Source organism: Hydractinia symbiolongicarpus, chromosome 1 (genome assembly GCF_029227915.1).
Source record: "Hydractinia symbiolongicarpus strain clone_291-10 chromosome 1, HSymV2.1, whole genome shotgun sequence".
NCBI lineage: Eukaryota > Metazoa > Cnidaria > Hydrozoa > Anthoathecata > Hydractiniidae > Hydractinia > Hydractinia symbiolongicarpus.
Window position 1 is genome coordinate 18,475,378 of NC_079875.1, and position 27,647 is coordinate 18,503,024.

Sequence of the window (27,647 nt, forward strand, 5' to 3'; positions counted from 1 at the left end):
ACAGATTGTTTAATAACACAAAGTGATATCGTCACATCTCTGAATGGTTTACAAAAATTGAGATGTCAAGATGCAGTTTTTAGGGTAGATATGCTACAACAATATTTTTCACTTATCACACTTTACCAACACGCAGTACTAGTTTGTCGCGCAAATATAAATCAACAGCACTACTTAAATGAAGCAGAGATAACAATATATTTAAAAAATCCAGTAATATTAAAAATAGTATAAGCCTGTTACAAAAACAAATTTATGGTATACAGTACTACGGTTTCACACAAGTATATGAACAAAAGTTACACTCCTAAAGTCTATACAGTACAAATTATTATTAAAAATAAAATCTTCTTAAAAATAGCATCTTCTAAAAGTAAAATTAGAAAAGTGATGCATGCAAAAGTTTAGCTATTGGATATTGCAACCCAACCTAACCACTTCTGAAATATCTATGCTTTAGAGAAAACAAAAAAAAAGCCGACTGTACGCGAAAGGGGGGGGGGGGCATTGGAGAAAGGTTTTACCTTATTAGCATTCATTCGTTTGATTAAACGATGTATTAATAAAAAGTGCATAAAATTAAATTAACATAGATATATGAAAAAAATCTTTTCAGATCAAAAATTATGTTGATGTTAACATAGGCCGTTTTCCAGACCTTTGCAGGCAATCCTATTTCAGACATTGCGGAAGCAGCAACTAACACATTTTGAGTTTCTTAAAATAGAACAGCCTAACTGCATTGGTCAAGTAATTCCTGGGTTGGAATTCTTTTTTAGAGTTAATTGAGGTGAGGTGAATGGAAGACTTTGAAAAATCTAATAAATGTCTATCTCTATGTGAATATGTTAAAAGAGAATTACTACTAAAAAACATGACTAAAATATGCAGTGCACTAACTTTAAAAAAAAGGAAAACTACTATGAAACAAGTCATTTACCAAACTTCACATTGTGCAAAGAGTTAAGTTTCAGAGTTTGGTAAGACCGAAATTTTCAGGTTCACACATTAACAATAAAACCTACTGGCAGGAGGATATGCTAATAGTATTTTAATGCATTTACAGAACACTGTTGTCCTCCAGATCCTCTGCTCTATTGTCACCATAATAAGGCAAAAATGGAACAATCTTACAAAACAGAGATTTTTTGAAATTTTCTGTTAAAAAAGGTGGGTCATAAACATGAACAGATGCAACCTTGTTGACTTGATTATTTGCACCAAAGCTGTTCCTCCACTTGATCAAACCTCTCTCTTGTTGTGTACCTGGGATGACATTGTCAAGTAAGAAACCAGTCAATCCACCCACAGCCATATTGGTTGACAGAAGCACTTGGAAGATTTGAATATATGATTCTTCTTCTAAAAAAATAAACTCAGGCATTTGGCTAAAATACCCTTTAAATCAGTCATGTTATTTTTACATTTTTCATTTCACCCAAACCAAATTTGCGTAAAATATCGATTTCATAGCACAATGTATTGAGCTTGGTTAGATATAATGAAAGGTTAATATGTATATTTTGCTTTTGATGTTAAAATTGTATCTCTACTAGTTAGTGACCACTCCTAATAGCTTTTAGAAATCCTGTCTTTCAAAACACGATAGTTTGGCCAATATCAGTATTGGATGACTTGATGGCTTATTTACGTGCATGGCATAAAACTCATCTGTAATCCATCGTAGATTCATTTAAAATTAACTACTATGTACTTCAAACTCATAATTTATTAAATTACATAACACAAAGTATACACTTCCCCTACATTGTAATATTAAAATCTTAAACTACTTTAAACATTTTTAGCATCAGAAGAAAGGAACAAAAGTATTTCTTTTCAATATAATAAAGACAACTTCACCTTAGAGCATATTCTCAGGTTTCAGTCCACTATGGATCACTTGGGAGAGGAAACATGGTAATCATTTCATCTTTTATTGTTGACAGAATTAGAGGTGCATTCTCAGTAGTGAAAATTACACTGGATCCAGGATGTTTTTTAGACTGAATGTTTAGCATATGGTTTAAAAGTCTTTTTTAATACTCAAATCTTAAAATTATGATTGACTGAATGTGTCTAGCTACATAAAGGAACTGAGACTGATTTTTTGTAAAATAATTTAAACTTGAAATTTTTACAAAAAATAAATTAAAAAAAGAAAGGATAGGTTGTTTCATAATTTCTGAACAAGTAAAAAAACAAATTCTTAAGATGTTTATGTGAGAAAACATAAATATTTTAATTCCCAAAAAATTAATCGTTCAAAATTACTTTGTACTTCGTATTTCTATATAAAAGAGAAAAGAATCACCTCTGGCTTTAAAATAATGATTGCAATAAAACTCTTACCTGGCTGAAGAGGATTAGATTCAATCCAACTTGGTATAACCATTCCCATAAACAAAGACACGCCAAGAACAAATAAATTTCGCATGGACGACATATCAATGAATTGCAGAGAAGACAAGCCAACAGCAGTAATCATTCCAAACATGACGACGAATATTCCACCAACCACTGGATCAGGTACTGTCACAAACAATGCTCCAAATTTACCAATGATGGACAGTAGGATCATAAGAACAGCTCCACATTGTATAACACGAACACTTCCAACCTAAATAAAAATACACAAATATTTGTGCAATATGACTTGCAAGTAATATATACTACTAGTCAGTGGCCTGTGGGTTCGCCCTTCATTTTTATACTGCATTACTTGTGTCTCGCTACTTGCGGTACCATTTTGCATGACAGACAGACAAATGTATACGGTTATTATAATATATATAAATTTTAAAAGGAATAATTAAGTCATTAAAATTGTTTAATTTGTGTGTATCATTTTTAACAAATAAAGAGACATGATCTTTTTTGCATGTATGAATTATAAAAAATGTGTTCACTATCATTAACCTATGATGCTGCTAACTTTCAAAAAATTATAAATGCACATTTCCAGTAAAAAAGCAATTTTCTCTTGGATATTTGGCAAAAATATAAAGCTGCAAAAGAAGTAACCGTTATTAAAAGTACAAAACATTGGTAATCTAATAATTTTCTATCCTGACCACTTCAAACCTGTCTTCTTTACATTTCAAAAAAATCAAAGTTGAAGTGAACTTTTTTTTTTAAATAATATTCAGGCAAAAACATCTCTTTAAAATTTTTTCTTAATTTTCATACTATAATTATTATTTTAAACACATTAAAAAAAAAACGATTATTCATTACCCTGGTTATCCCAATAGCACCAATATTTTCACTATATGAAGTAGTTCCATTTCCAGTCCCCCATAAGCCAGTGATTAAACAACCAAGACCTTCACAGCCTAAACCTCGATTTAATGCATGTTGTGGTGGTGGAGGGGCACCAGCCAAGCGGGCACAAGCATAATAATCACCAATCGACTCCACCATGGAAGCTATCACTCCTGCAAGCATACCAATAACAGCAGGGGCTGAGACGGTTGGTCGTCCCCATTGACCTAGAAATAACGCTTCAATCATACTATGCTGCTTAAAAATATAGTAAGTGTGACAAACTCTTTACCTTAAGTGAAATAGGGATTTTAACGATGTTGAATCACATTATAATAAATTTAGTGCGTATGTTATGACAATGTATATAATCTCACTTTGATGTTAATACTTTAACTAAGGTTGTGATAAATTTTTCATTATTTAATAGCAAAACTTTAACCAATCCGTAATTACTTTTCCTAATTAAGTCAGTCTATACAACCTATGGTGCGTTTAAGCAGAAACTTAACCCAGGCCTCTAAAAATTTCACTCAAACTAAAAATCCACACATCAACAGACATGTAGATTTATGTAGGCTTGCGATTTATCGCACATGCAAATCAATGAATTTTAAATGTAGAAAAAAGCGAAATGTGAAGTCAGGGAATGATTTAAGATAAATGTACACCTTTAAAATTAAACTTTTTAAAAAACAACCCCTGGACTCTGTTAAAACATTTTTTTTTACAACATAAACTCTCCTAACCAGGATAAGGAACTCGGAACCAGGAGGATTCTTTAATTACGTTGGTTCGAAAGTCTGTACGGGCTCGTGATCCATCTTCGAAAACAGAGGTAGCTGTTAATATTGCTGATAAAATCCAACAGATGAAAATTGAAAGCAAAACCTAAAACACACAGGTTTTCCATCTCTACACGACCTTTTTGGAAATACAGTTTACATAGTCATTATATTACTACAACAATTATTCAAAGAAGAGGAGTTTAAATTGTAGTTAAAATGTTCTGTTTTTGTGTAAGTTGATACAGAGAAAAAGATATGCAATGGATGATTTTACTACAGCTTTGTAAAGAGCTCCAAAAAGATAAACACATCACACAGCAATTTATGTCTTAAAAATTACCTCGAAGATAATGTACATGTGACTAACACATTTATGCCAAACCACCTACTCAGAAAAATGATACTCACAGGGAACAATTTAAAGACAGGAATCTTAACTCTGCCAAGTGGTAAGTTAACATTTCGAAGCACTTGAGAGAATAATGTGATAAAAAATATCGTTCTAAAAAAGATTTAAGCACATAAATATACTTCAAGATCAGCAGCACAATCAAGTTAAAAAAAAAATCTTTTCCAGATTGTGTTACAGAGAAACTGTGAAAAACATCGCGTATGCAGTTATCTTAACATATACTTTTTTATTCTGTGGGTACTATTTTCCCCATTAAGAGGCCTAAACGGCATCAGCTGGTCTTTAAAGGGGAACTACACGCAAAAATCATTTTTTGATATATTGTTACTGTTACTATAAGAAAACGAATTCAACTAATTTTACTGTTTCATATGACTTCCAAGTGCGAAGAATACGAATCTTATCACCCCAAAATAAGGCTAGAAATCCCGACCCTCAATTCCGTGAAAAAGGCTGGGACGAACATGATGTGTGACGTTGCAAAGTGCGGAAAGCGCAATTCTATGCAGTGCCTGGTTTAATAAAGAAACAAGTTTTTAAATCGTGTAAAGTTTTGATAAATAAAGCTACTACAATTCATTCTTATTTTATGCTAAATATGCCGAATTGCTCAGCTTTCGGTTGTAAAGTTGCTCCACGTTTAACAAAGAGCTTAGTTTTCATAAGATACCTTCAGAAAAATCTAACAACAAACTTCGTAAAAAATGATTGCAAGCGATTAAAAGAGAAGGTTCTTTAAAAATGATTCTGGTTTTTACATCTTCTCAAAACACTTCACTAACAATTGTTTCCAGAGGGATATGATAGTAAGACAAAGTTCATCTGGATTTCTTGAATGCAAAAAGTTTTCACTGGTTCATTTACTGGTCATCAAATCCACGTTATTGTATAAATTACGTTCACTTTTATTTTACTAATATTATTCCTCACTTGTTTTGCGCGAAAAAAAATCTAATTTCTGACAAGGGGTAAATATATTACTTTGCTAAAGTGAGCTAATGGGTGAGCCGATGTCATCAACATTTTGAACATCAAACAAAAGTAAAGCACATTCTGGAAATAGTCTTCTTTTTTCTGGTGCTGTCCTGACGATTTTTGTATTTACTTCAGATACTGAAAAAATTGTCTTTTTTACCCCCTGAATTGTTTCTGATTTAATATGCAAACTTTCCAAGGTGAGGTCCATCACACTAAAGAATTAAAAAAGGATGGGCTACTATTCTTCTTCGTCCATACAATTTCATTTTTTTAAACTTTTTCAAATTATAAAGATTTATCCACAGGAGAGGGACAATGCGTCAAAAGTGTTTGAAAACATTAAAGTTTTTTTATGAAGACTGTTTGTTCATTTGAGGAAAATTGTTGTTTATCGTTGTTTTTTGACGAATAAGAAAGTTTTATTTTTGGTATATACTTAGTTATTTTGGTTCTTGTTTATTAAAAAAAAACAACAACAACAAATCGTAATGTCTCCTCTTCTTTTCAATGTGTTTTCTTGGAGGCTTCCTTCTGCGGTTTGCTACATGTTGCACTTTGCATTGTCATTTTTGTTACTATTTTCAGTGTTCTTGTTTTTATGCGGCCCGTTAAAAAAGGCATACTTCTGACAAAGAAAATCTTAGTAAAAACAGACATTATTAAGTTGCACTTTCTTATTTTTTGAAATATTATAATCATTTTTGACAATATATCAAAAAATAATTTCTGCGTGTAGTTCCAATTTAAGGTAAACTATTTTTTCAAGGTTACATTTTTAACAGTTTTTTAAATTCAACCTCCAACCTGTATTTATTAATGTTACAAAACTTGCATGTATCAACTACTCCTCATAGGCAAAACAAAAAACAAAAACAATTTGCATTTGGAGACGTTGCCAGGTGTGATATATCTATCTTTTAAAAGAACACCATTCTTTGGTTAAAGAAACAATGCTCTGTGGCTATGACTTTTATTTAAAACTTACAAAAAAGTAGTAGCAAATCGTATCACATATAAGTAATCAGAGAAGAGTGAAAAAAAAGTTGACAAGGTCAAACGCAGATGTTATCAATTGGTATAATTCCTTTCTATCTCAATGCTGTTAGCTCACAGCTTGTAGGTTTTTGTGTTGACCTGAAGCATATATTTATCAATATTAGTTAGAAGCATTTAACTGTTCTTTATACCCATTTAAATACATTAAATTATGTATACCATCATAAATGATATAGTGTGCTCCATTGACATTGTTTTATTTTTGTTTTATTCAAAATTGTTCACAACCGAAAAAATTCTTTACACTTTCTCGCATTATCATTAGCTAACTTAAAATAGGCACAAATAGCCAAGTTGTCAAACAACTTGCGTATTAATATTTACTAGTCGATAAGGCCCGTGGAAAAATCCACTTAGGCAAAAGGCCAATGAAAAATAGGTTGCTTTAGATGTTTTGCTGGCGTTATTAGTGCATATACAAAAAAAATGTTCTTAAAATCTTACACAAAATGTCAAATGTCAAAATGCATTAAATCCTGCAAACAATACACAAAATCAAAAAGAACAGCTTGCAAGGTGTAAAATCTAGTTGATAAAAAGTTACAAAAACGACACTCACAACATCGACACTCACAACACCAATACTCACCAAACCGACAGTAAGAACACCGACAGTTACAACACAGACAGTCACAACACAGATAATAACAATGTCTTCACCTTAAAAAAAAGGGGGAAAAGTGGTTTTAAAAAGTATAGCTATATATTTAAAAAGAAAAGAGACCAAGTGAAGAAGCAGAAAAGTGAAGTGAGAAGTGGAGCTAGATGTAAAGTAAAGTTAGAAGTAGAAGTAAGAACTTTGATATTTTTAGACGTTTGGTTTTTATGTCAGTGGAGCAAGCACACTCGCATTTCCCAGGAAAAGCCACAGTTTTATATTTTACCGCGTATGTAGACACATCCTTTCCTTCTGTGCTTTTTTTGGTGACCTTTATTTTCTACTTGTAAATTTACTTTACTTCTAGCTCCATATAGCTCCACTTTCACTTCCAACTTCACATTTCTTCTTTTTCACTTGGACTTTTTTCTTTTTAAATTATGCTTTTTTGAACCACTAATTTTACTTTTTTTAAGATCGTTCTTTTGTGGGTTTTTTTGGTGGCGAGAGGACACCATTTTTCAAAAGTTAGCCGTTAAATTTATTTCAGCAAATCAAATTGAGTCGTTTTCATTACATGATGTAAACAAAGTAAACCCGCTAGCAAAATGGACATAATTTTTTCGGCGACTTCAAAGAAAATTTCGGCGATATCAAAGGAAAATGACGATATCCACTTCGCCTGTTACAGAGACACAGAACTGGCGTATTATTATATAGAAGTCAAAACAAATCAATGTCTTCACAGTTCTAAAACTGAAAATGATCAATATTCAGGCAATGACATTTTTTCAGAAAATTCAATGTGTACTAACATAGATAAAATTTTATTCCTTTTTAACAAAGTATCATAACCTCATTTTTATTTCGTTTTTTAAACAAACACGCTAAACAAAACAACATTGAACAAACATACTCACAAAAGAGCAATTCCCCACTGTGCTCCTAAAAGAAAAAAAGGTGTTAAAGTCATTACAGTTAGCAAAATTAAACTGATGTTACATAAAAGGGTACATACATATTTTCTGGATTACTGAAATAGTTCATTTTCACGTGTTCATTAAAACACATGTGAAAGGTTTAAAGTCTTAATTCCAGCACTGTTAATAAAAAAATCCTTCCTTTCCTCGTATTTAAGCATTTTAAATTATTATGACAACATCAAGTCAGTATTATAAAGTGCAAATTTAAGTAAAAAAGAAAAACTGACCTGCAAAATAACCTGCTGTCTTAAAGAGTGGCAAGCCTACCAAAGCTATTGTGGGGGCAATTGTTAATGGTCCAATATACTTTAATACAAAACCCATCACACCACTGAATCCAATTACTACTTGAAACAGTGACGACAAAATGATAGCACCTTGGATCTAAAGATTGAAAAATGTTATCATGTGCTTTTTTAATTTCGTAAATTATGACTTAGTAAAGAAAAACAGAATCCAGTATTATACTTCAACTTTTTTCTTCTTTTAATATAACATCTTACTTTACCAAAACACTGCTTGGTATTAAGCTTCATTGGTAATTTTGTTTTGCACAAAGATCATAGACAATTTATCAATACCCACCAATTATTGACAGACATGTATGTAGTTCATTTTCCACCCATTATTTTTGACAGAAACTTTGCCAGTTAAAAACTTGAACTAATAATTGGTATTTCATAATTCTAAAATTTTACTTTTATTTTAGCCCTCCTCTTTCTCTTTCTGAATAATTCCCATTTTTAGAGTTTAGAGTAAAAATATTCTATTGCACCACTAAGGGGAAGGAATTAACATTTTTCATAGTTTTGCCAGATCAAACAACCCATGACAAAATGTCAATGTTACCAAAAAAAGCAAAACATACTTCTCTCATTCTTATTTTCCACTCCTCGTCACCATCTGATGTCACTATAAATACATTAATATTTGGTAAGGACCTGAATTGATCACCCCACCTGGACCTGAAGTTTTTTGTTTAGAAAATGGTTTGGAGTTTTGCTGTTGGTTGTAAAATTACAATTTTTTTTTGCATTTTCATAACCTGTTTACAAACAACCTCATTCTAATAAAATAAACTTAATGACATTACAAATTCTTTATGTTGGCTTAGATACCTTGAGAATGAGAGTTATTTGTTTAAGCCATTTTTATATTCTAATTACCTTGCCAAAGTATGCTCTGATTTCTCCCGTTGCTTAGAACAAGATTTTTTGCTTGCCAGAAAATTGATAATTAAATATTGCATATCACATCAACCTTGATCCCGTTTAGACATAGGGATGAAACTTGTATGGGTTTTATTTTTGTATTAAAAATGATACAGATCCTGGGAACTAGGTTGTACATCAAGCGTCATGTAAAACCACTAAAAATCGTTTCTGGCAGAAGTAGTAGCAATATTTAATCATTTTCACTCTCAGAAAATACTTTTAGTATCTTGAATGGAAGATTTGATAACGAGACATCATAAGATGGAATAGTGTTGACACTTTGACAAAACTTGACATACAGACATTTTTTTATTTTTTCTAACTGGGTTTTTTTTACTGCTATTATTTTTTACAGATATAACTATTTTGGGTCATTAATGAAAGGATAAAATATGTTTGGTATAAAGTATTGAAATATATAAAATGAGGCTCATGTAACAATTTTGTAAAAGGTGGAATAATTATTAACTTGTTTTTAGGGATTAAGCATCGTGCATGTTAAATATAACACGAGTGACAGTCCCTAGTTTTATACCTTTATCATCAGAATGCTTACCGCAATGCTTCAAAAATAGTACTTCATGCTGTGCAGTAAAACAAACATAAGATTAGATTATACCTGTCACAGGAGTAGTAGAGCTCATGTTGAACGGAGTAGTAGAAGTCATGTTAAGGGCTGGAAGAGAAAATTAAACTAGCTGTTACTAAAATAACTCCTTTCATAATATACACTTGATGTAAGAAGTTATGAAATATGTATCTGCTAAAGTAATTGTCACACTTGGGGGAAAGTATACTTTTTAAGTATGAAGAAATAACATTTGTTAAATGTGTTATCAGAAATACATTAAGATTTTCAACAGATATAGAAACCTCATAAATACATCAATCGCACTTACCAAGCACACTCATAGTTGATGTCAAATTTAACACTGCAAAAAAAAAATAAGAAAAATCATAAGCAAAACAGTCTAGAATTAAAATTTAACTATGTTGAAACTGGTCACCCCACCTGGACCTGAAGTCGCCTGTATACTATTCACTTCACTGCACTTTTTTCTGATGTTCATAATAGCCATAGTTGGAGCAATAAATGTATAAGTTCCACCCTGTACAATAGGTAATCTAAAACAAAAATAAACAGCATAAGATTCTGCAAGAGGTTAATAGAAATATTATTTATGCTAACCTTGCAAAAAAGTGTTAAATGTTTGTTTTGAAAATGTTATTAACCCTCGAAAACCATTGCAATGTTAATTTTCATATTATTTCATGACCAGATGGAACACATTTTACTTTTAGATCTCAAGATGATGGATTGATTTCTTAATTATTAGCACAATTTTCCCACAACTGCAAAATGAACTACTTTTACTTTTGTCACAACTGTCAAGCTACTGACATATTTTGAACCTTTAAAAATTGTATGATTTAACTGCACCTGTTAAAATTAGTCACACCCAAAAGCAAAAATTACAGTGGCATACGTAAAACATTGGTGTTCACAACAAAAAAGGTGAAATAGTGAGCATATTCTCTGTTCTTTACCAATGGATCTGATCATGTCAAAAAGGAACTTGAATCTTAATTTCATTGGTCAAAATGGCTAATATAACCATTCTGATTAGGCAAGATATTGTTACTGACATTTATTTCTGTTTTTACATAATAAACAAATTTGCAAGCAAAAGCAAAACAATAATTGTTACGTTATATGCAAACCCTTTCTATGCAAGCCCGTTATGTGTGAGAACTCTTAAAAAGGCCCATCCTCTGACTGTTTTGTTAACATCAAACATGGTGATAATAAGTGCATTAACAAGTTTTTATAAGCAAACCCTTTCTATGCAAACCCATTATATGTGAGAACTTTTAAAAAGGCCCATCCTCTGACTGTTTTGTTAAAATCAAACATGGTGACAATAAGAGCATTAACAAGTTTTTTTAAAGTAACAATATATTAGGCTTTGAAGACATTAGGAAGAAGGCTTATCTAACTTATTCTCATGGATTGACAAATTGCACATGATTGCTCAATCATTCACGGTCACTTTGTCAGGAGATGAGATTTTTTAACATCATTAAAACTCAAAACTTTTTAGAAGTTTTTAGATCTAATCTAACACAAATAAAATAATGATAATTGCTTATTTTGCAACATATTTGGAGTGATCAAAAATGATTAAAAATCACTTTCATTATCTTAAAACTTCCCATGCAGATAATTGCTGCATTTTGCCACAATTTATTGACAAAAAGTTAAGAAGCAAAGCAGTAGTATGTAGTATATTAAAAATTGATTTTAATTTGCAATATATTGCTGAGCAACTGCTTTTGCTTTGAAATATGTTTCAGCTGGTTTATTGAAATCAAAACAAAATAATTTTAAGTAAAATGAAAACAACAAAAATTTTCTCCACAGATAAAAGTGTATTAGTATCATATGCTTTTGGCAAAAAAAATAAGAATTAAGCAATAAAATAAAAAATTTTCTCTGTCTGGCAATATTTTGAGCAGTATTCAGGAATGTTAAAATTTTTATCTGAAATAAAAAAATCCAAGGTTGGTTTCCTTAAATGCCATAAAAATGTTCCAAATAATCTGGTCCTAATGTCTCCAGGTTATGCCTTGTTTAGTAGACAAGACAAGGCTCGTTCTAACAAGTTTTAATGAGTGCAATATTTATATAGGGCCTTGTTGTTCTAAGGATTTTCAGTAACGTTAAAAATGAAATTCAAATTTTTATACCTTTATTATAATTTATAATTAGAGAGGCTGTAACAACAAATCCTTTTTTTAAAAAAAAGTTGTATCTTTTAGATATTGTTCATAATCTCTTTAAAATTCAAGTGAAGGAAAACTATTTATATGAAGGTTATTTGAAAAAGCTGAAAAATGTGAGTGGAGGAAAACATTGGAGTGCATAAATGCATTATCAGACCAATGACATATGTTTTTTTACACTCGTAAGATGTGTGCTCAAAGTATTACATCAAAAAAATAAATTTTTTAGTTTTTTTAATATTTATGGAAATAACTACTAGGTTAAAAATAGTTACAGTAAAAAAATACTTTGTATCGCTTCATTTCAAGCACAAAAAAGCAACACTCCTTTATTAATAAACAAGTGAAATTAAACAAAATTTCAGAACAAAAGGTAAAACAAATCTGTTCAAACTACATATTCATGCAGAAGCAAAAAATCATAAATCTATTCAATTGCTAAAACATCCTTATTTGCTTTTAAATTTTCTTTTTTCTTTTTCAAATTCTGATACCATGTTCCTTTTCTAACATTTAAATTATTTTACATCTAAAATAATAAATAAATAAAAGCCAAATAATACAGCTCTACCTCACACCAAATGTGGATTGCAGCAAAGTCACCAAACCAGAACAGAAGAAGATTGTGCTTAAAACCTCACTAATTACATTTGCATCATTGGCAAAACAAAGGAGTTGAGATAACACAAACGGCAAACCAACAGTAGCTCCAAACATGGTTAGATAATGCTAATAGGCAAAATAAAAAAATTGAAAGAAAGAATTTGCAGAAAACGATCTTATACAATTTATAATTCATACACATTTACCTAAAAACATGAATGTCACAGCCACAAAAAACAGCGTTGCATTGGGTTTTATAACAAAATTACAAAATTAGTTGTTAAAAGTTTGTTTAAATTAATTGTGTATTGACTAAAAAAACTTTGTTACTATTAATTTTTAAATTACAAAGATGTGGTAATAAAAAAATACGAATAAACGAATTTCGTATAACAAAAACAGATCCATTATTATTTGTACAAATTACATATAAACTTTATTTCAAACTATACAAACGTTATAATTTCAATGGCATGAAAAAATTTGATTACAAATAAAATTTTAAAAATTAATATACATCAATATGACATTTTTGATACCAATTGTACTAAATACACACATGCAATTTCAGGTTACTTGAATTTGTTGTTTTAAAATTTACTGTGTGATAATCAGTGTTTTTCAGACTTAGCCATAACTTTTTTCCTGCATTAAAAAAATATAGCATATTTAAAATGTATATCAAAGAAACTTACTTGAAAGCCAAGCAACATGGACAAGTACAGTGGTGGGTTCTCATCAATTGCATACAGTAAAGGATTTGTTTCTTCTGCATCCTTGTTTATGTTGACTGGTTCTGTACCGGACATCTTGGTAATTTAAAAAACCAAAATTAGAAAAGTTGCTACTACACTTACAATCCTAATTATTACCACAACCAGGCTGTTGAAGTACTGATTAAATTAAAACATTATATAAACAAAACCACAACACTCTGCAACACTTGAAAAAAGGTGACAGTCAAATATGAAATAAAATTAGACTCCAGTAAAATGCAAAATTCCTGTCAGACGTTTGTTTTTCAATTATTAAAGATGTTTTTACAAAAATAATCTATGTAATATGATATCTACAAATATACAAATAAATTGGATTTACAGTTAACAATTTCTCGTTAACCTTCTAGGCCAGAAGAAACCTTATTATATAATCTAGCAGAGATCAGCCATGAAATGAAAAGCCTATGATTCAGTATATAGATGTAATTAAAGACTAGTAAGTTTGTATATACTTCTCCTACAAAAATCTCCTACTAATATGGAGCCAGCTGGGATATCTTTACAAAATAATATGATGCCCACTCGACTGCAAAGCTAGCAGTCTCTTTATAATATCTCTGTTTAGGGACAAATCAGTTTAACTGACAAAAAAAAAATCTCAGCAGAGATTTTTAAAATCTGCAATTCTATCGACCCAAAGATAAGTTTTTTGTTACAGTGCTGTGTTTAAAAAAACCAAGTTAGCTTTGCTTGCAGAAAGTTAGTTTAATGGTTTAAAAGCAAATTGTATTGGCCAATTCGGTCCTTTAGTCAATCAATTTAATTCGCGCAAGAATTCACCAATATTGTGAATATATTTCTTGTTTTCAAACAAATGATCTTTGCAGATTTTATTACTAGATTTGAAAAATTTGCTTTTTAAGTAACATATTTATAATTTAAAATAAAAAAAAACATTATGAGATTGGCTCAAAAAATTTAGGTGCAATAGCTAAGAAAGCTACAATCTTCAGATAAGGGTTACCTGTAAATAAATAAAAAATAACTTCTCGAAAACCCAGAAGATATAACATTGCTCGATCCACAATTTGTTACAGCTTTTTACAAAAATTTAGTTTAAAAATGTGTCAGAAATGAAAGCCTATATAAACTGTGCAAGCATTACTGGATCAAATCAAAGTTTCAGAGACATTTTGTTAAACATTAATTGTGCCATGATCACAACAACACATGTATTTCTTATGTTGTAAGCAAGTTTTAACAGCACATATTTTTGATGTTTTTCTACTTTCTTTTAAAAATGCTGAAGTTTTTTTGTGCTTTCAATGTTTACATGTACTCTAAATATGATTCCGCCCCCCCTTAATAACTTTTCATAGGATTGTTCAAATTGAATCAAACTTGTTACACTTATAGTACATCATAAAAGGAACAAAATAGCGCCAATAAACTTTTGCTTGCGTCAGCACATTTTCTGTGACGTCATCAGAAGCTTGAAAATTGTTAAAAATGCCACTATCTGCTTAAAATATAATTACTTTTTCTTCTAGAGCGAATTTTTACATTCTGTTTGAAGTTTCTGAAAGCTAAATAAAAGTTATTTAACATATCTTCCGGTTTTTACATGGATCGGATAAAAAATTGCCAAAAATTGCCCGAAAATCCGTTGTTTTCCGATTTTCGGGTGAAATCCGAAAAAATCGAGAAATCGGATTAGTCAGTGTTCAAATAATTCAAAATGATTTTTCATGATGAAACAAAGTTGTGTTGCAAGTTTCAAGTTCTAAGGAGAAATCCTAACAGGAGTTATTATATTTTCCTCATTATAAGGATTTCATAGAGATTTTTAGGGATAGTTTCGAGTAATGGCCAATATCAAAGCCTCCGAAAGGTATGGGACCTAAAAAATTAGCATGCAGTTGTCTAATAGATAAATGTTCAAACTCAGTAAGTATCATAGCCATATAAGAAAGCAATCAGGAGTTATTAAAAAAAAAACGTCAGGGGGGGCGGAATCCCCCCCCCCCGGACCGAATAGGGTTAACACACTTTGACATTTTATATACAGAGACTAAATGTTATAAGAAAAAAATTTTTCCATACCAAAGGTGTATTTGTTGCCATGATGATGTATAAACCTAAGTAAAAACAAAAAGATTGAACTACTGGGACAAACTATTTTAATATAAATAAAATTACTAAAAAATGAATACTAATAAAAAACACATTACAGCATTTGAATACTGAGCTCATATTCGCTTTAGGGGTATTAAAATAATTTTTTTTAAATGGAACTCTTTCATTGCCTGCTGCATTTAAAATGTTTTTCTTGGTTACCTCTGGTATTTCTAGCTTGATATCCTTGCATGTGCCTTGCAAGTTTGTATTACTTCAATTAGTTTCCTAAAGTTTAAAAAAACTGGAGCTTTTAGCAGAAGGTTAATGCACTTTCTTGGTGGTCCGCTTGATGGCAATTATAGAATTTTTAATGCATCTTTATTTTTGTCATTAAATGGTATTTCAACTTGAATAAATCGTTTTTGTTCAGATAACAGGTATAAACTTAGGCAGCCTTAAGGGCAAAAGAAAATTTTATTTCTGTCTCTTGTCTAATCTTTATAATGTTTATATGATTTGGGGCAAAATGAAACTCATTTCAGTGTTGATTTCTACAAGACTGTCATTAATCAAAGAAGCACAGTTTTATTGGAAAAACATTTATGAAGATAACTTTCGCATTATATAAATTTTTTTGCAAGATAAACTTTTGCAATTTAGTGCTTTCTAATTTTACAAATTTCTTGCTGAGAAAATTTCTAGGTTTGAAACAAATGTTCCACAGAGGGTGGAATTTTTCATTTTTACCCTATGGTCATAATAAGCTACACAACAACTTAAAGGTAAAAGATTTTTATCGAAATATTGCAAAATAATTTCAAACCAATTAGTTCCCGCAGCCATTTTGATGTAAGTGGTATGGAAACCATGCTTTTTGTACAAGTAAAAATCCTTTTTGTTTAGTAAAAATTAAAAAATGACTTGGAATGTAGTATGATATGTTTTTAGATTGGTTTGATGAAATAAAGGCAATTTTTTTTTCACTTTTATCATATTATAGTTCCTTAGTTCCTAAATTTAGCAGAGATGCTGATGAACTGTTTTTGACAGCATATCAATTTTGACAAGATAGATGTGCAGAAAACATTAACAGCAGCTCTCACGCTTGAAACATGTCAGATAGATAAAATGTGTCCTAGGTTTAAGATTAAGTATGATCCAGTCCAGGGAAAGTGGAAATGTGGTTCTAAAACACAGTGCAAAATATACAATCTAGGTTCCATGGTGTATAAATACAAAGTCATGAGAAGTTATTTTCTGTGTTCCATTCCAAAAATTAAGAAGCATGGGATGGGCAAACAAGTGTCATTTTATTCAGAACATTTATGTTAATCAATTCACCTTACTATTTGTGCATTGAAAAAGTTTGAATTCACATCCCTGAACAGGTCAAAATTACTGATGATAGAAAATGTCAAAATTTGTTATTCCTTAAATGTTCTCCCTGTTTCCTTTAAATTTTTATGCTTATTTATAAAGGGTGTAACATAGTTGGTCCCTTAAGCCTTTTTCAAAACCTTTTCATCTGTACATATGTGAATTAGATTTTAGTTTTTTATAGTCTGATGATGTACTTAGTGTAAATATTTCAACTTTTTCAAACTCGTTTTTTATTTTATATTTCAATTAAGATGGATGAATTTTTAGCACATACAAAATTGTAAAATGAAGTGCATTGCATTATCTTTGATGCATGTGTTTGTACTCCTTGCAGATAATACATTGTTTCTTGTTATATTTGGTATGTATTATTTAACAAAAGTTAAAATGTCACCCAATCTTGAAAATTCAGATGATTATATACTTGGTTTAAACCTGTGTATTATACAGCAAATATTCATTAAAATAGTTGGCATGTCTTGCAAATGATAAGGTTAGGATAAAAACGTACAAAAACAACAAAATATAAATCATTTAAATCTAACATCTAAATTTTTTGCAGTGTACATCAGCCATTTCAAAAAAATTATCTAACCCAATGAGGAATCTAAAAAACAAAGTAAGGTTTCATAAATTTTGCAAGAGCCAGTAGAATGATCTAAAACTTAAAAAAAAAAAAAAAAAGTTAAGTCATTAATGAACCTGATTCTAACATTCTAAACAAGATCTTGGTGCTGAAAACAACCAACTAAAGAACGGACAAGAAATTCAACCAAGCTCTAGTATGTAGCAATGATATTCTATGTTGCTTTTGTGCCAAAAAACCAACAGTAAAAGAGCGAATGAATAAGCAATTATTTTACAAGATTTAAACTTTTTGGAAAACTTACTGTGTATTTATGTTTTATAAAGAAAATGTTTAATTCAAAGTAGTTGATATTGTTAATGATTAAAATCATTTGCCAGATTTATAGAACTCACAAGTTGAGTTATGTGGGAGAGTTAACCCAAGAGAGAGTGCAAAACTATATTGCAAAAGAATAGGGCACTTATTAAGATAAAATTGTCAGGAAATTTGTTTTTTAGTAATGATATGAACCCTGTAAAGGTTGTATATAAATGGTTAAGGAACACACTTACATTGATTGTCAGAGATTGGGATATTTGTGAGTTCTTTGCACACGTTAGTAATTATCCTTCATCCTTTCGAAACATAATGACCTAAAAATACATTGGAAATTTGTAAAACATACAATTCTGTTGTTTAATTAACACATGGAGAAATCAAAATGACATATATACTTGGACTGTGCCTACTAATCATGCATTAAAGCCTATTTAACCAGTTACTATATGAACTTTTAGAACAAACATTAGCGAAAGTTATAAAAACTTAAGAAAATAAACAGGCTAAAGGTAGCTAAAGTTTTTAAAGCAGCAGATTTTTTTTTAAAATACTAAAATGCCAAATAATTAAACCCTCTTTCTTCCTTACGTCACATTGACATTTGGCATACAATTTTTAATTTGCGAGTCCTCCCTAGTGTGTATAATAATCATTTGAGGAGAATATTAGATAAAATACGCCATTTCGGAATTAGCGCAGTCATATTTAATTTTTCTGCAAGTGGTGCAAGTTGAACTTTGAACGGACTAACATATTGAACAACCATTTTAGTGAGATTTAAATGAGATATCAAGGTGAACACACGTTTAAACAAAGATTTTGATTATTGTTTTGGAAAATTTTGACTTGAAACGGCATTGGACTATCTTCTTGGACAACGATTTAACTGTAAATAATTATTGGATTGATACGAACTTGTGTAGCAAGATATTTTCGTTTGAATCAAACTTTTAAAGATGGGTAAACCCGTTGTGTCATAGGCGTGTGTGATAATGACAACAGATATCAAGAACGTATGATTAAACACAGTAATGTTAAGGGAAACATAATCATGCACAGTTTGCCCAAAGACAAGGATGTTAGAGCTGCATGGGTTCACCAGATATTAAAAGGAAGGAAAGACATTACATCTGAAAAGGACCTTCCTAAAAACTGCCATGTTTGTTCAATTCATTTTTTTGATGGCAAACCCACAAAAGAAAATCCCATTCCAACATTGTTTTTGACCGTTAGCACAAACACATTACCAACACCAAAATCCAGAAGGCCACATAAACGTAGTACTTCAGAATGTCAAAAAAGCACTGATATTAAGAAAAAATTGTTTGAAATCGGATCACCCTTTGAAGAGCATTCTTATTGTGCATTAAATCCAGAATGAAGTTTAAACGACATTGGCTCATTAACAAAGGATATTGGTTGTAACACAGAGGATCAAAAACCAGAGCCCATACCTGTTCAGTTTGCACATATTACGCATGAGTGTGATGTGTGTACCTTCACAGGTCTTAAGGCCCTGAAATGTTAGAAGCTATTTTTGACTTGCTAAAGCCAAAGGCAGCTATAATGAATTATTGGGATAGTCAAAAAAAAACTACGTCTCCGAAAAAGAGCATCCTCTGTCGAACTTGCCCAGTCATTGTTGGCATCACCTGACTTCAACATTGATCCAGTACTTTTGCCTATTACAAAGTCTGGACCAAAGAGAAAGCTTTCTCTTGAACAAGAAATGTTGCTGACCGTAATGAAACTAAGGATGAATCTTTTAAATGATGATTTGGCACATAGATTTCAAATTTCAAGTGGAAAAGTATCACAAATTTGTATTACATGGATTAAACTAATGTCCAAAGAATTATCTACCCTTATAATATGGCCGTCAAGAAGTCAAATAAGAGCGACATTACCGGAATGTTTTAGAAAGTTGATTCCGAAAACAAGAACTATCATTGATTGTTCTGAGGTATTTATGGACACTCCAAGTTCCTTGGAAATGCAGGCTTGTTTATGGAGTGATTACAAATACCATTGTACAGTTAAGTTTCTCGTGTGCATTACTCCAAATGGTGCAGTGCCCTGGATATCTCCATTATATGGTGGATGGAGTTCGGACATGCATTGTAAGGGACTCAGGATTTTTAAAATTGCTTGAACCTTTTGACCAAGTAACGGCAGACCATGGATTTAAGATCAAAACCGACTTAGCCTTGCAGCAGTGCACATTGAGCATACCCCTAGTGCAGCAAAAGGAAATCAAATGGTTGCTAAGAATGTTACCAATACATCCAACATAGCTAGTGTACGTATATACGTTGAGCAAGCTATCAAAAGAATGAAAGAATTTCGAATGTTAAAACACCAACAGCCTCTTTTGTATTTGCCAATTATGAATGACATTTTACGGGTAATAAGTGCATTTGTTAATTTAAAACGACCTTTATCAGAGAAGTATAACACCTATTATTTACATTGATATTATTTATACATATATACTATGCATCCACTAATGACAACAAGCATTTTAAACAAAGCCATTCTTTTATTTAGTGTCTGTTTCGCTTGTTATGTTTTCGCATTTGTAGTGAAACCATGCAGCACAAAAATCACACTGAATGCTACTAAGTTCTCTTTCTTCGTTTTCATTAATTTCGCATTCTTCTAACAGAACATTGTCACAGCTACCACAATATGTTAGGGGCTTGAATTCAAGAAGTGCTGGACAAACAAACGACTTGTAAAATATTTCCAGATTTGTTTTCACGTTTTTCCAGTGTTTCTCATCAAATGTTACAATCTCCATAAAGAGGTCTTTGTTTGTCCACACAATAAAGTAACATTTCTCTATGTTTGCAATTGCCATTTGAGAAATAATTTGAGTATAGTATTTGTGTGTTTTTGACAACTTTATAGTATCATCTTTTGTTGCTAAGAATTCACATTCCTTATCACCTTCTGTAATTGTTTTATTTCTTATTGTATATGGACATTTTATTTCAATTAATGCTGTACCATGACACTTGCATGTTGCAATACCATCTGGGGATGCAGCTATATATGATTCTTTCAAAAGAAAAAGTTTTGAACTTTTAAATCAACATTTCCTTCGCATAAAATGATTTTAATGCGGTACTTTCATTTTCATTGCCCCATTTTATTGCCTGACTTACTAATGCTGATCCTCCAAAAATTGTTTTTGCAACAAGTGGTGTTGTTTTTGGTTTTATTGCTCCTGTTTCTCTTACCACACTGTTTATTTTTGTAAAAATATCATGATGCTTTGACGCTGTAAGCCTTCCAAGACGCATTTGATACCACAGTGACTGTTCTGCTTGCCCACTTGTAGCTTTCTCAACAGTTTTAATAATTTTGTCATTAAGTCTCAATTTGTTCAGCAATAACTGTGTCGCTTCCTGTTCTGTATTTAGCTTTTTTGCAAGCACCCTTTCTTTTACGTTGTGCACAATTGTGTTTGAAAAATCACTCAAAACTGTGGTACTAAGTGTTTCAATGGACTTAAACAGTACAGCGTCTCTATTAATCACCTGCACTTTTCTAAAAAATTGCGATAATTGTTAGTGTCAATTTCCCTTTGTGATTCAATTCTTGGATCGAAAGCTTCTAATTCTTTCATTCGCGTTTCTTCACGGGAAGTTTTGTCAATTTCATTTGATGTGGCTAGTTTTTTTCGAACAAATAATTCAGAAATTCTCTTTGGAACAATTTCTTTTTGGTCCCTTGATTCCAAGCACAAGCTTGCTCAGTACATGTAGGGTTGCATAATCCTTTTGTGTTTGCATAATCAACCTTATAAAGGGAAGCAATAACATGGTTGCAGGTTTCATATGTACCCGCCATGCATGAGCACCAAGCTGACACAATCTCGCTACCTTTGTCATCTTTTCGTTTTATTGTTATCCACAATTCTTTTGTATCACTCATACTTTGTGATGCTGTGACAGTACAATACAGAAAAATAAAACCTTTTTTTATCTCGGGTTCGTGTATATATATAGGTCCTACAAACCCACTGTCCCAATATGAGTAGGCTTTTTGGTCTCTAACGGCCAATGTAATCTTTGTCCGTCATTTTTCTTTGTAAAATATATGCAAATATATTTCCTAATGTAACAACTGGCCACTTTGTAATATCGTCTATTCTTTTATCCTGTTTAATCCCTCTTGGATCTAGCAATTCATGTTTTGAAAGCATATCTTTATAATCCTTTCTCAGCTTTATTTGTTGTTCTTCTGAGGAAGCTAGCTATTATGTCCATTTTTAATTCTGCTGCAAATGGCTGCAAATGCACGTGCCACAAGCTCAACCTCTCTCCCAGAAGTGTTCAAACCTCGAACAGATAAATAGTCGGTTAAATGCTTCACAGAGAGTTCGAGAAAGTCCTCATACTTTTCTAAGGGCATGTTTTCGTATCCAAGAAGATTAGGCCCAATTAACGATCAAGTTCAAGAGCCAGAGGTTAAATATAATATTCCGTGTCTGTTTAGCAAGTCCAAGTATCAATTCTTTTAAATATAGCCAGAAGTTTTGTGTGTCATAATCCGAAAGAAAGTCAAAGGGTATAGTCAGGTCAAATCCAATATAGTTATTCAAAGTTAATTATTACACGTGAGCTTGTTGTTTGAATCTAAGATTATAATGAACATATGAGACATCATTTGTTTTAACAGACCACGTTTGCCTAACACAAAATAATAACAGACACAACAAATAGAGTATTTTTATCTCTAGCCATATTAGGGTTCAAAGTTCAACTTGCACCACTTGCGGGAAAATTAAATATGGCTGCGCTAATTCCGAAATGGCGTACCGATTTTTTAAAAAAAAACATTCTGAGGAAACAATTTTAACTAACAGGAACCCTTATTCCCATAAGAAAGTTCACATCACACTATTGAGAATCTTTTAGTGATTGTTTTTTTTTGTTATCAGATTATTTTGGAAATATATGTAATACAGAATTTAGTAGCAAAAGAAAGGATTAATTATTTCCTTAAAAGATCTTTGAGAAAGTCTTCACTCAAGCTCAAAAATATCTGCTTACTTCTTCTTGATTACTAAAAGGGGTACAAAAAGTACAATTTTCTGTTGACCATCTAACCGCAATAAAAATCTTTCTCATTAGGTGTCTTTTCCATATAAAATTTCTTTTTTCATTTTAATTTTCCAAGCCATTGACCCTTTTGCATTTGATCAAGCACTCTAGTTTTTTTACAATATTTTTATAATACTTGCTGTATACGTCTGTTTTTGAGCTAAAATTTAGTGTCAAATTATACAAGTTTAACAATTTTCCAAGCAATTACTATCCAGTCCAACGCCATATTTTCATAAAAACAATAGTATTTTACCCGGAACCATGGAAAATTAGTTTAAAGTGTGTTGTGATGAACATCTGAGACTTCACAAACTAGTTTTATATCAGGCATTACCACTGGCCTTTTTGTAGGATCGAGTTCTGCAGACACATAAAATCACTAATCACAGCAAACTTAAATTAGCTGTTGTGCGCACATACCCGATTGTTAAACTATACTTATATTTATTCTTTGTTGTCAGGAGCTACTTAGAGTAAATTTTAAAACATTCTTTAACAATACCTCATGTGGCATCGAAAATTAGAGTTAATAATGAACCATTTTCGGCTTGAATTATACATTCGTGTATGCTTTCTCTTGAAATTCGGGTCAAAAACCCTCAAATCAAAATATGCTCTCTGTCCATAGTACTAAAATCCCTGAGATGTCCACTTGTCCTGTCGAATGTTGACGATTGTTGACTTTGTTGCGTCATCTTTCAATGAATCCCCCAGCATTGCAGCTCGTTGATGAACTGCATGCACACCACTCTGGCAATCCGGTGGTATGTTGTACCTAAATCTGCATTTTTCTATCAGCAAAACAGTCAGACAGTTACACTTGCTTTGTGGAGCATTCAATTGTGCAATCTGTGATTGTCTTATATGTTCTTAGCTCCTACAGCTTTCAATTTTTCTACGTTATTTTCCTGTTTAGCCACTTAAACAGCCCTTACAATTTGCATCGGTCAGTAATTGCCAACGTAAAATTCGAAGATACGTAGTGGCGCCAGCAAAACAGGGATCGAATTAAGGTAAAATAAATGGTTTGACATTGCGAACCGTTCTGGCATCTCTGCAACCCGTTTTTCATCAATTTGCGAATCAATTTTGTTAAATTGGAGCAAACAGCGAATTAAAATATCCTTTCCTTAAAATAACATGTGATTATGACTTCAATCAACCATCTTTGAAAGTAAAATTTTTATGTGTTGAATACTTTCATTCCGCACTTAGCTCTCGTTGAGGTCAGACGAAAAGAAGAAAGAAGAAAGAAGACTAAAGCTTGAAGAGCTCCTGCTTTGACCTTTTTGATTTATTATATATTGTACTGCCTTCTTTACTTCATTTATATCTTTTTCATTTTTTAATTTGTTGTTCTGTTAGTTTTTAAATTATTGTTTTTGTTAATAAATTGTTTTTATCCCAGTCAGTTTTTTATCCATTTATCATCTAATATGGTAGCTTTGCTGTGTTGTGAGTTCCTGCTGCTCCTTCTGTTTAACATCGTCAGAAAATGGGCTTGCCTCAGATCCTTCAAACATAGTTTTGGAAGAGCACATAACCGTGGAATGATCTCCCTAAGACTTAAAAATAACTTTACTCAGGTAGGAAACCCCACAGAGTTTCTTTTCTATCTCTTCACTTGATGCCTGCAATAGAGTTTCTGAAAGCCAGCTCACTCTTCAATTAAAATTAATGGCTTTATCAAAACTTAAGCCAAGCAGGCACAAGTATTTCTATTTTAATTCTCTTGTCAGGGGACATCTAAATCAGTCTTGCATCGCACGCCTAGCTTATGATTTTGCAATGCAATTATTACATTCAGGAGAGCGGCAGCGCAGAGTTTTTGAAGCATAGTAGTTAGCAAAACAATTGCTGACATAATTTTATTGTGAAATTTAAATGAATGGTGTTATTATAAAGAACGTAAGGTATAGAGAACATTAAAGTCGGCCCCTTTCCTTCATGCTGACACTCTTATGCTCGGCTGGTGCATTACACCGAGACTGGAACGAAAGATGGAAGACCATTTGGCACCATGTTTATCTTAAAACATAGAGTGCTAGTTGGGACAGAACTATTAACTTAAGAAGTACACAATCGGGAAGGTAGGTCAATAGGACTTGCACTTCATTTCCATTTGTTATCGTCTTAAGGAGAGCAATACAAGGTTTCCAGCTGGAACACAAAAAAATATTGTCGACGCGCAAAACATTTGAAATGTTTCTCACGTCAGCAATTTTAATAAAGGTGGGTATTTAATAGAAATACATTTTAGAGATACATTTTAACACGGAAGAACAATTATGTATTGGGTAGAGTTTGGGTAAGGTATTACTCTAAAATAGCTCAGTTCTACTTGGCGTTTGTACAAAGTAGAACAAGGCGTGTGATAAAGAGCACGCCCGAATTTCACATGGCGTGTGCGAAGGCGTGTGTGTGCGATCGCACAACATTCATGACCAAGACTGTTAAGTATCCCTGTTCTTCAAGCTTAAAACCTGTGGCAAAAACACACAAAGCACTTTCTTGTGATGAGTGTGGATTATGGGCTCATACAAAATGTAAGCGTATTTCTAATAAAAAATATCAACAATTTTTGAAGACTCCTGAAGATAAACTGTTTTTCGTTTTTCTCGTAATTTGTCCTTTGCTAATGAGGAGTCATTTGGTGACGAAATTCCGGAAAACATCAATATTACTATTGATGAAAACTTTGATTTTGAGCAATCAGAAATGGGAAGGGCTTAAAAATGGCCTATCTCAACATTAACGGCCCGTCATCCAACTAGACTATGTTAAACTTCTGCTACATCAAACAAAAATTGATGTATATATTCTCCATCTGTGAAACCAAAATTAATGACACCATCACTGACAATGAAGTTAAAATTGATGGCTATGTTTGTTATAGGAATGATCATAGTAGACGAGGTGGGGGGTTTTCAGATTTTTGTTAATGAAAACTTGGATAGCCATCTTTTGAAACACCTATACTTCGAAAATGTTGAATCACTATGGGTGAAAGTGTGCCTCAAAAACTAAACCTATTTACGTGTGTGGGGTTTACAGGCCACCTGGAGGTAGTGACTTGTAGAGTACCGAAAACCTATTCTAAGATATTCTCTGCTGACTTCAAATGTTCCTTGTGTACAATTAGACAAGTCTTTTGTTTATAAAATATCTAATAGATGGATTATGAAGAATTATAAGATATCCCACCATTGACAAAGTTTTTTATTATTATTATTATTATGAATGTTTATACAGGATGGATATATATAATTCAGTTTTTAAAAAACTGCTCTTAATATATGTCCTGTTTCAGCTTTCCCTTGCCAGTATGGTTGTCAGCGTCGCTACACGTTTTGTGTTAGTGGAACAACTTATTATTCTAAGACCCCATACATCCATTGAAATTGGATTGCCCTACATCTTTTCTTTTTCAGATGAGATTTATGCTAAGCACAAAAATTCTAGCAGTAACAACTTGACACGTAGATACAATTACAGGATAAATGATTTCATCAATATGAATCATCACGGATCTAATGAGGGAATCAAAAGCATTCTTGGCGTTAATCTGCAAAACACTATTGAAAATGCCATTCATAGCATGAACATCAATTTCAAAACCAGAATTCTGACCCGCACACAGCTGCAAGTTGACAGCTGCTTCTAAACCATCTTTCTTCAGGACAGCCATGACACACTTTCTTTCATCTTGAAACATCCTCAATGGCATCTTAGTTGCGTATAGCAAATCCCATGCAGCAGCTCCCCCCCCCCCCCCCCCTCCCAAAAAAGGTCAAGCAACAACCATAACCATAATCATCTTGTAAACAATAGTAACATACAGCCCTTGAGCCCTTAAACTATTATAGACAAAAGGAACTCTAAATGTAATGGAATAGGGGCACAAGATTGCAGCAAAAGCTTTAAATATGCTATAAATGCTGGGCACTATAAGAATTCCATTATGTTAAGGACCAGGCATTTATTTTTATTAAAAGGTGTGTCATACTGATGCCCAATCATATAGAACCTATTGTCTGTCAATGAATGTCACAAGGTTCTGTTAGCAATCTAAGGCAGGTCATTTAAAGCACAAGGTCTCTTCTACACTATGCAGAAAATTAAATACAAAATTAATCTCTAGCAAATAAACAAAACATTCCTAAACCAAGTGGATAGCAAAATGACAAAAATGGCAGCTTTTTAAATCCTTTGAATCACCATTCCACAAGAAAAGCTTCCATAATATGTTAGTTTAGTTTATATATTTGACATTATAGTATATAGCTAGCTAATAACAAGACAATTATATTATATAATAGATTTTACCCTGTAGGGTAGGAATGTGCATGCATGTACAAAATTATTAAACTTTTGCTAACATTGACAGTCTATAGATAAATAGATAGCTAACTAGCTAGCTGGCTATATTTGTAGTTAGCCACAAAAATTATTCCACTGACAAAAAAAATCTATGCTCAACTAACTTCAATTCATTCAGGACAACTGTTCTGTATATATACATTAAAAAACAACAAAGAACGTGGAAACGTCTTAAATTAACATTGTTTGCATAGCGAATCAAATCAATTACCTTGAACTGATAAATATCTTTCTTTTCCCCATAGTTTTAGCCCCCGATTATGGTTGCCCTCACATGTATTAACGCCCGGTTAAGCCGCATTATATGATGACTATGTGATGACAACATGATAAGATGTGTGTATATAAT

At 31.9% G+C, this 27,647-nt stretch overlaps 1 protein-coding gene across 4 annotated transcripts; it reads right to left on the reverse strand.

Annotated features, from left to right (window-relative positions):
• Nucleotides 1-160: 160 nt before the first annotated feature.
• On the reverse strand, nucleotides 161-27,647 carry LOC130644830 (solute carrier family 23 member 2-like). Of its 4 annotated transcripts, none has more exons than XM_057450592.1 (16): nucleotides 27,510-27,647; nucleotides 18,038-18,118; nucleotides 15,503-15,537; nucleotides 13,376-13,489; nucleotides 12,649-12,806; nucleotides 10,306-10,418; nucleotides 10,193-10,225; nucleotides 9,913-9,969; nucleotides 8,948-8,991; nucleotides 8,307-8,463; nucleotides 8,017-8,041; nucleotides 4,461-4,554; nucleotides 4,014-4,155; nucleotides 3,238-3,491; nucleotides 2,353-2,620; nucleotides 161-1,362 (listed from the first exon to the last, which is right to left on the reverse strand). In XM_057450592.1, the coding sequence occupies exons 3-16, from the start codon at nucleotides 15,521-15,523 to the stop codon at nucleotides 1,061-1,063; spliced, it is 1,782 nt and encodes a 593-aa protein (XP_057306575.1). In that variant the 5' UTR covers nucleotides 15,524-15,537; nucleotides 18,038-18,118; nucleotides 27,510-27,647; the 3' UTR covers nucleotides 161-1,060. The 4 variants fall into 4 exon arrangements, with proteins under 4 accessions (XP_057306575.1, XP_057306585.1, XP_057306594.1 ...); XM_057450602.1 differs by lacking the exon at nucleotides 27,510-27,647 and adding an exon at nucleotides 27,245-27,284; XM_057450611.1 differs by lacking the exon at nucleotides 27,510-27,647 and adding an exon at nucleotides 22,865-23,020.

What these genes read in the sequence shown, in the direction of transcription:
- LOC130644830 (XM_057450592.1), bottom strand. Translation starts at nt 15,523, where the DNA reads ATGGCAACAAATACACCTTTG. An exon ending in CTCTACTACTCCTGTGACAG is followed by an intron (nt 8,992 to 9,912) that starts GTATAATCTAAT and finishes ATGTATTTATAG; the next exon opens with TGACATCAGATGGTGACGAG. An exon ending in GTGCTATTGGGATAACCAGG is followed by an intron (nt 2,621 to 3,237) that starts GTAATGAATAAT and finishes ATTTTTATTTAG; the next exon opens with GTTGGAAGTGTTCGTGTTAT.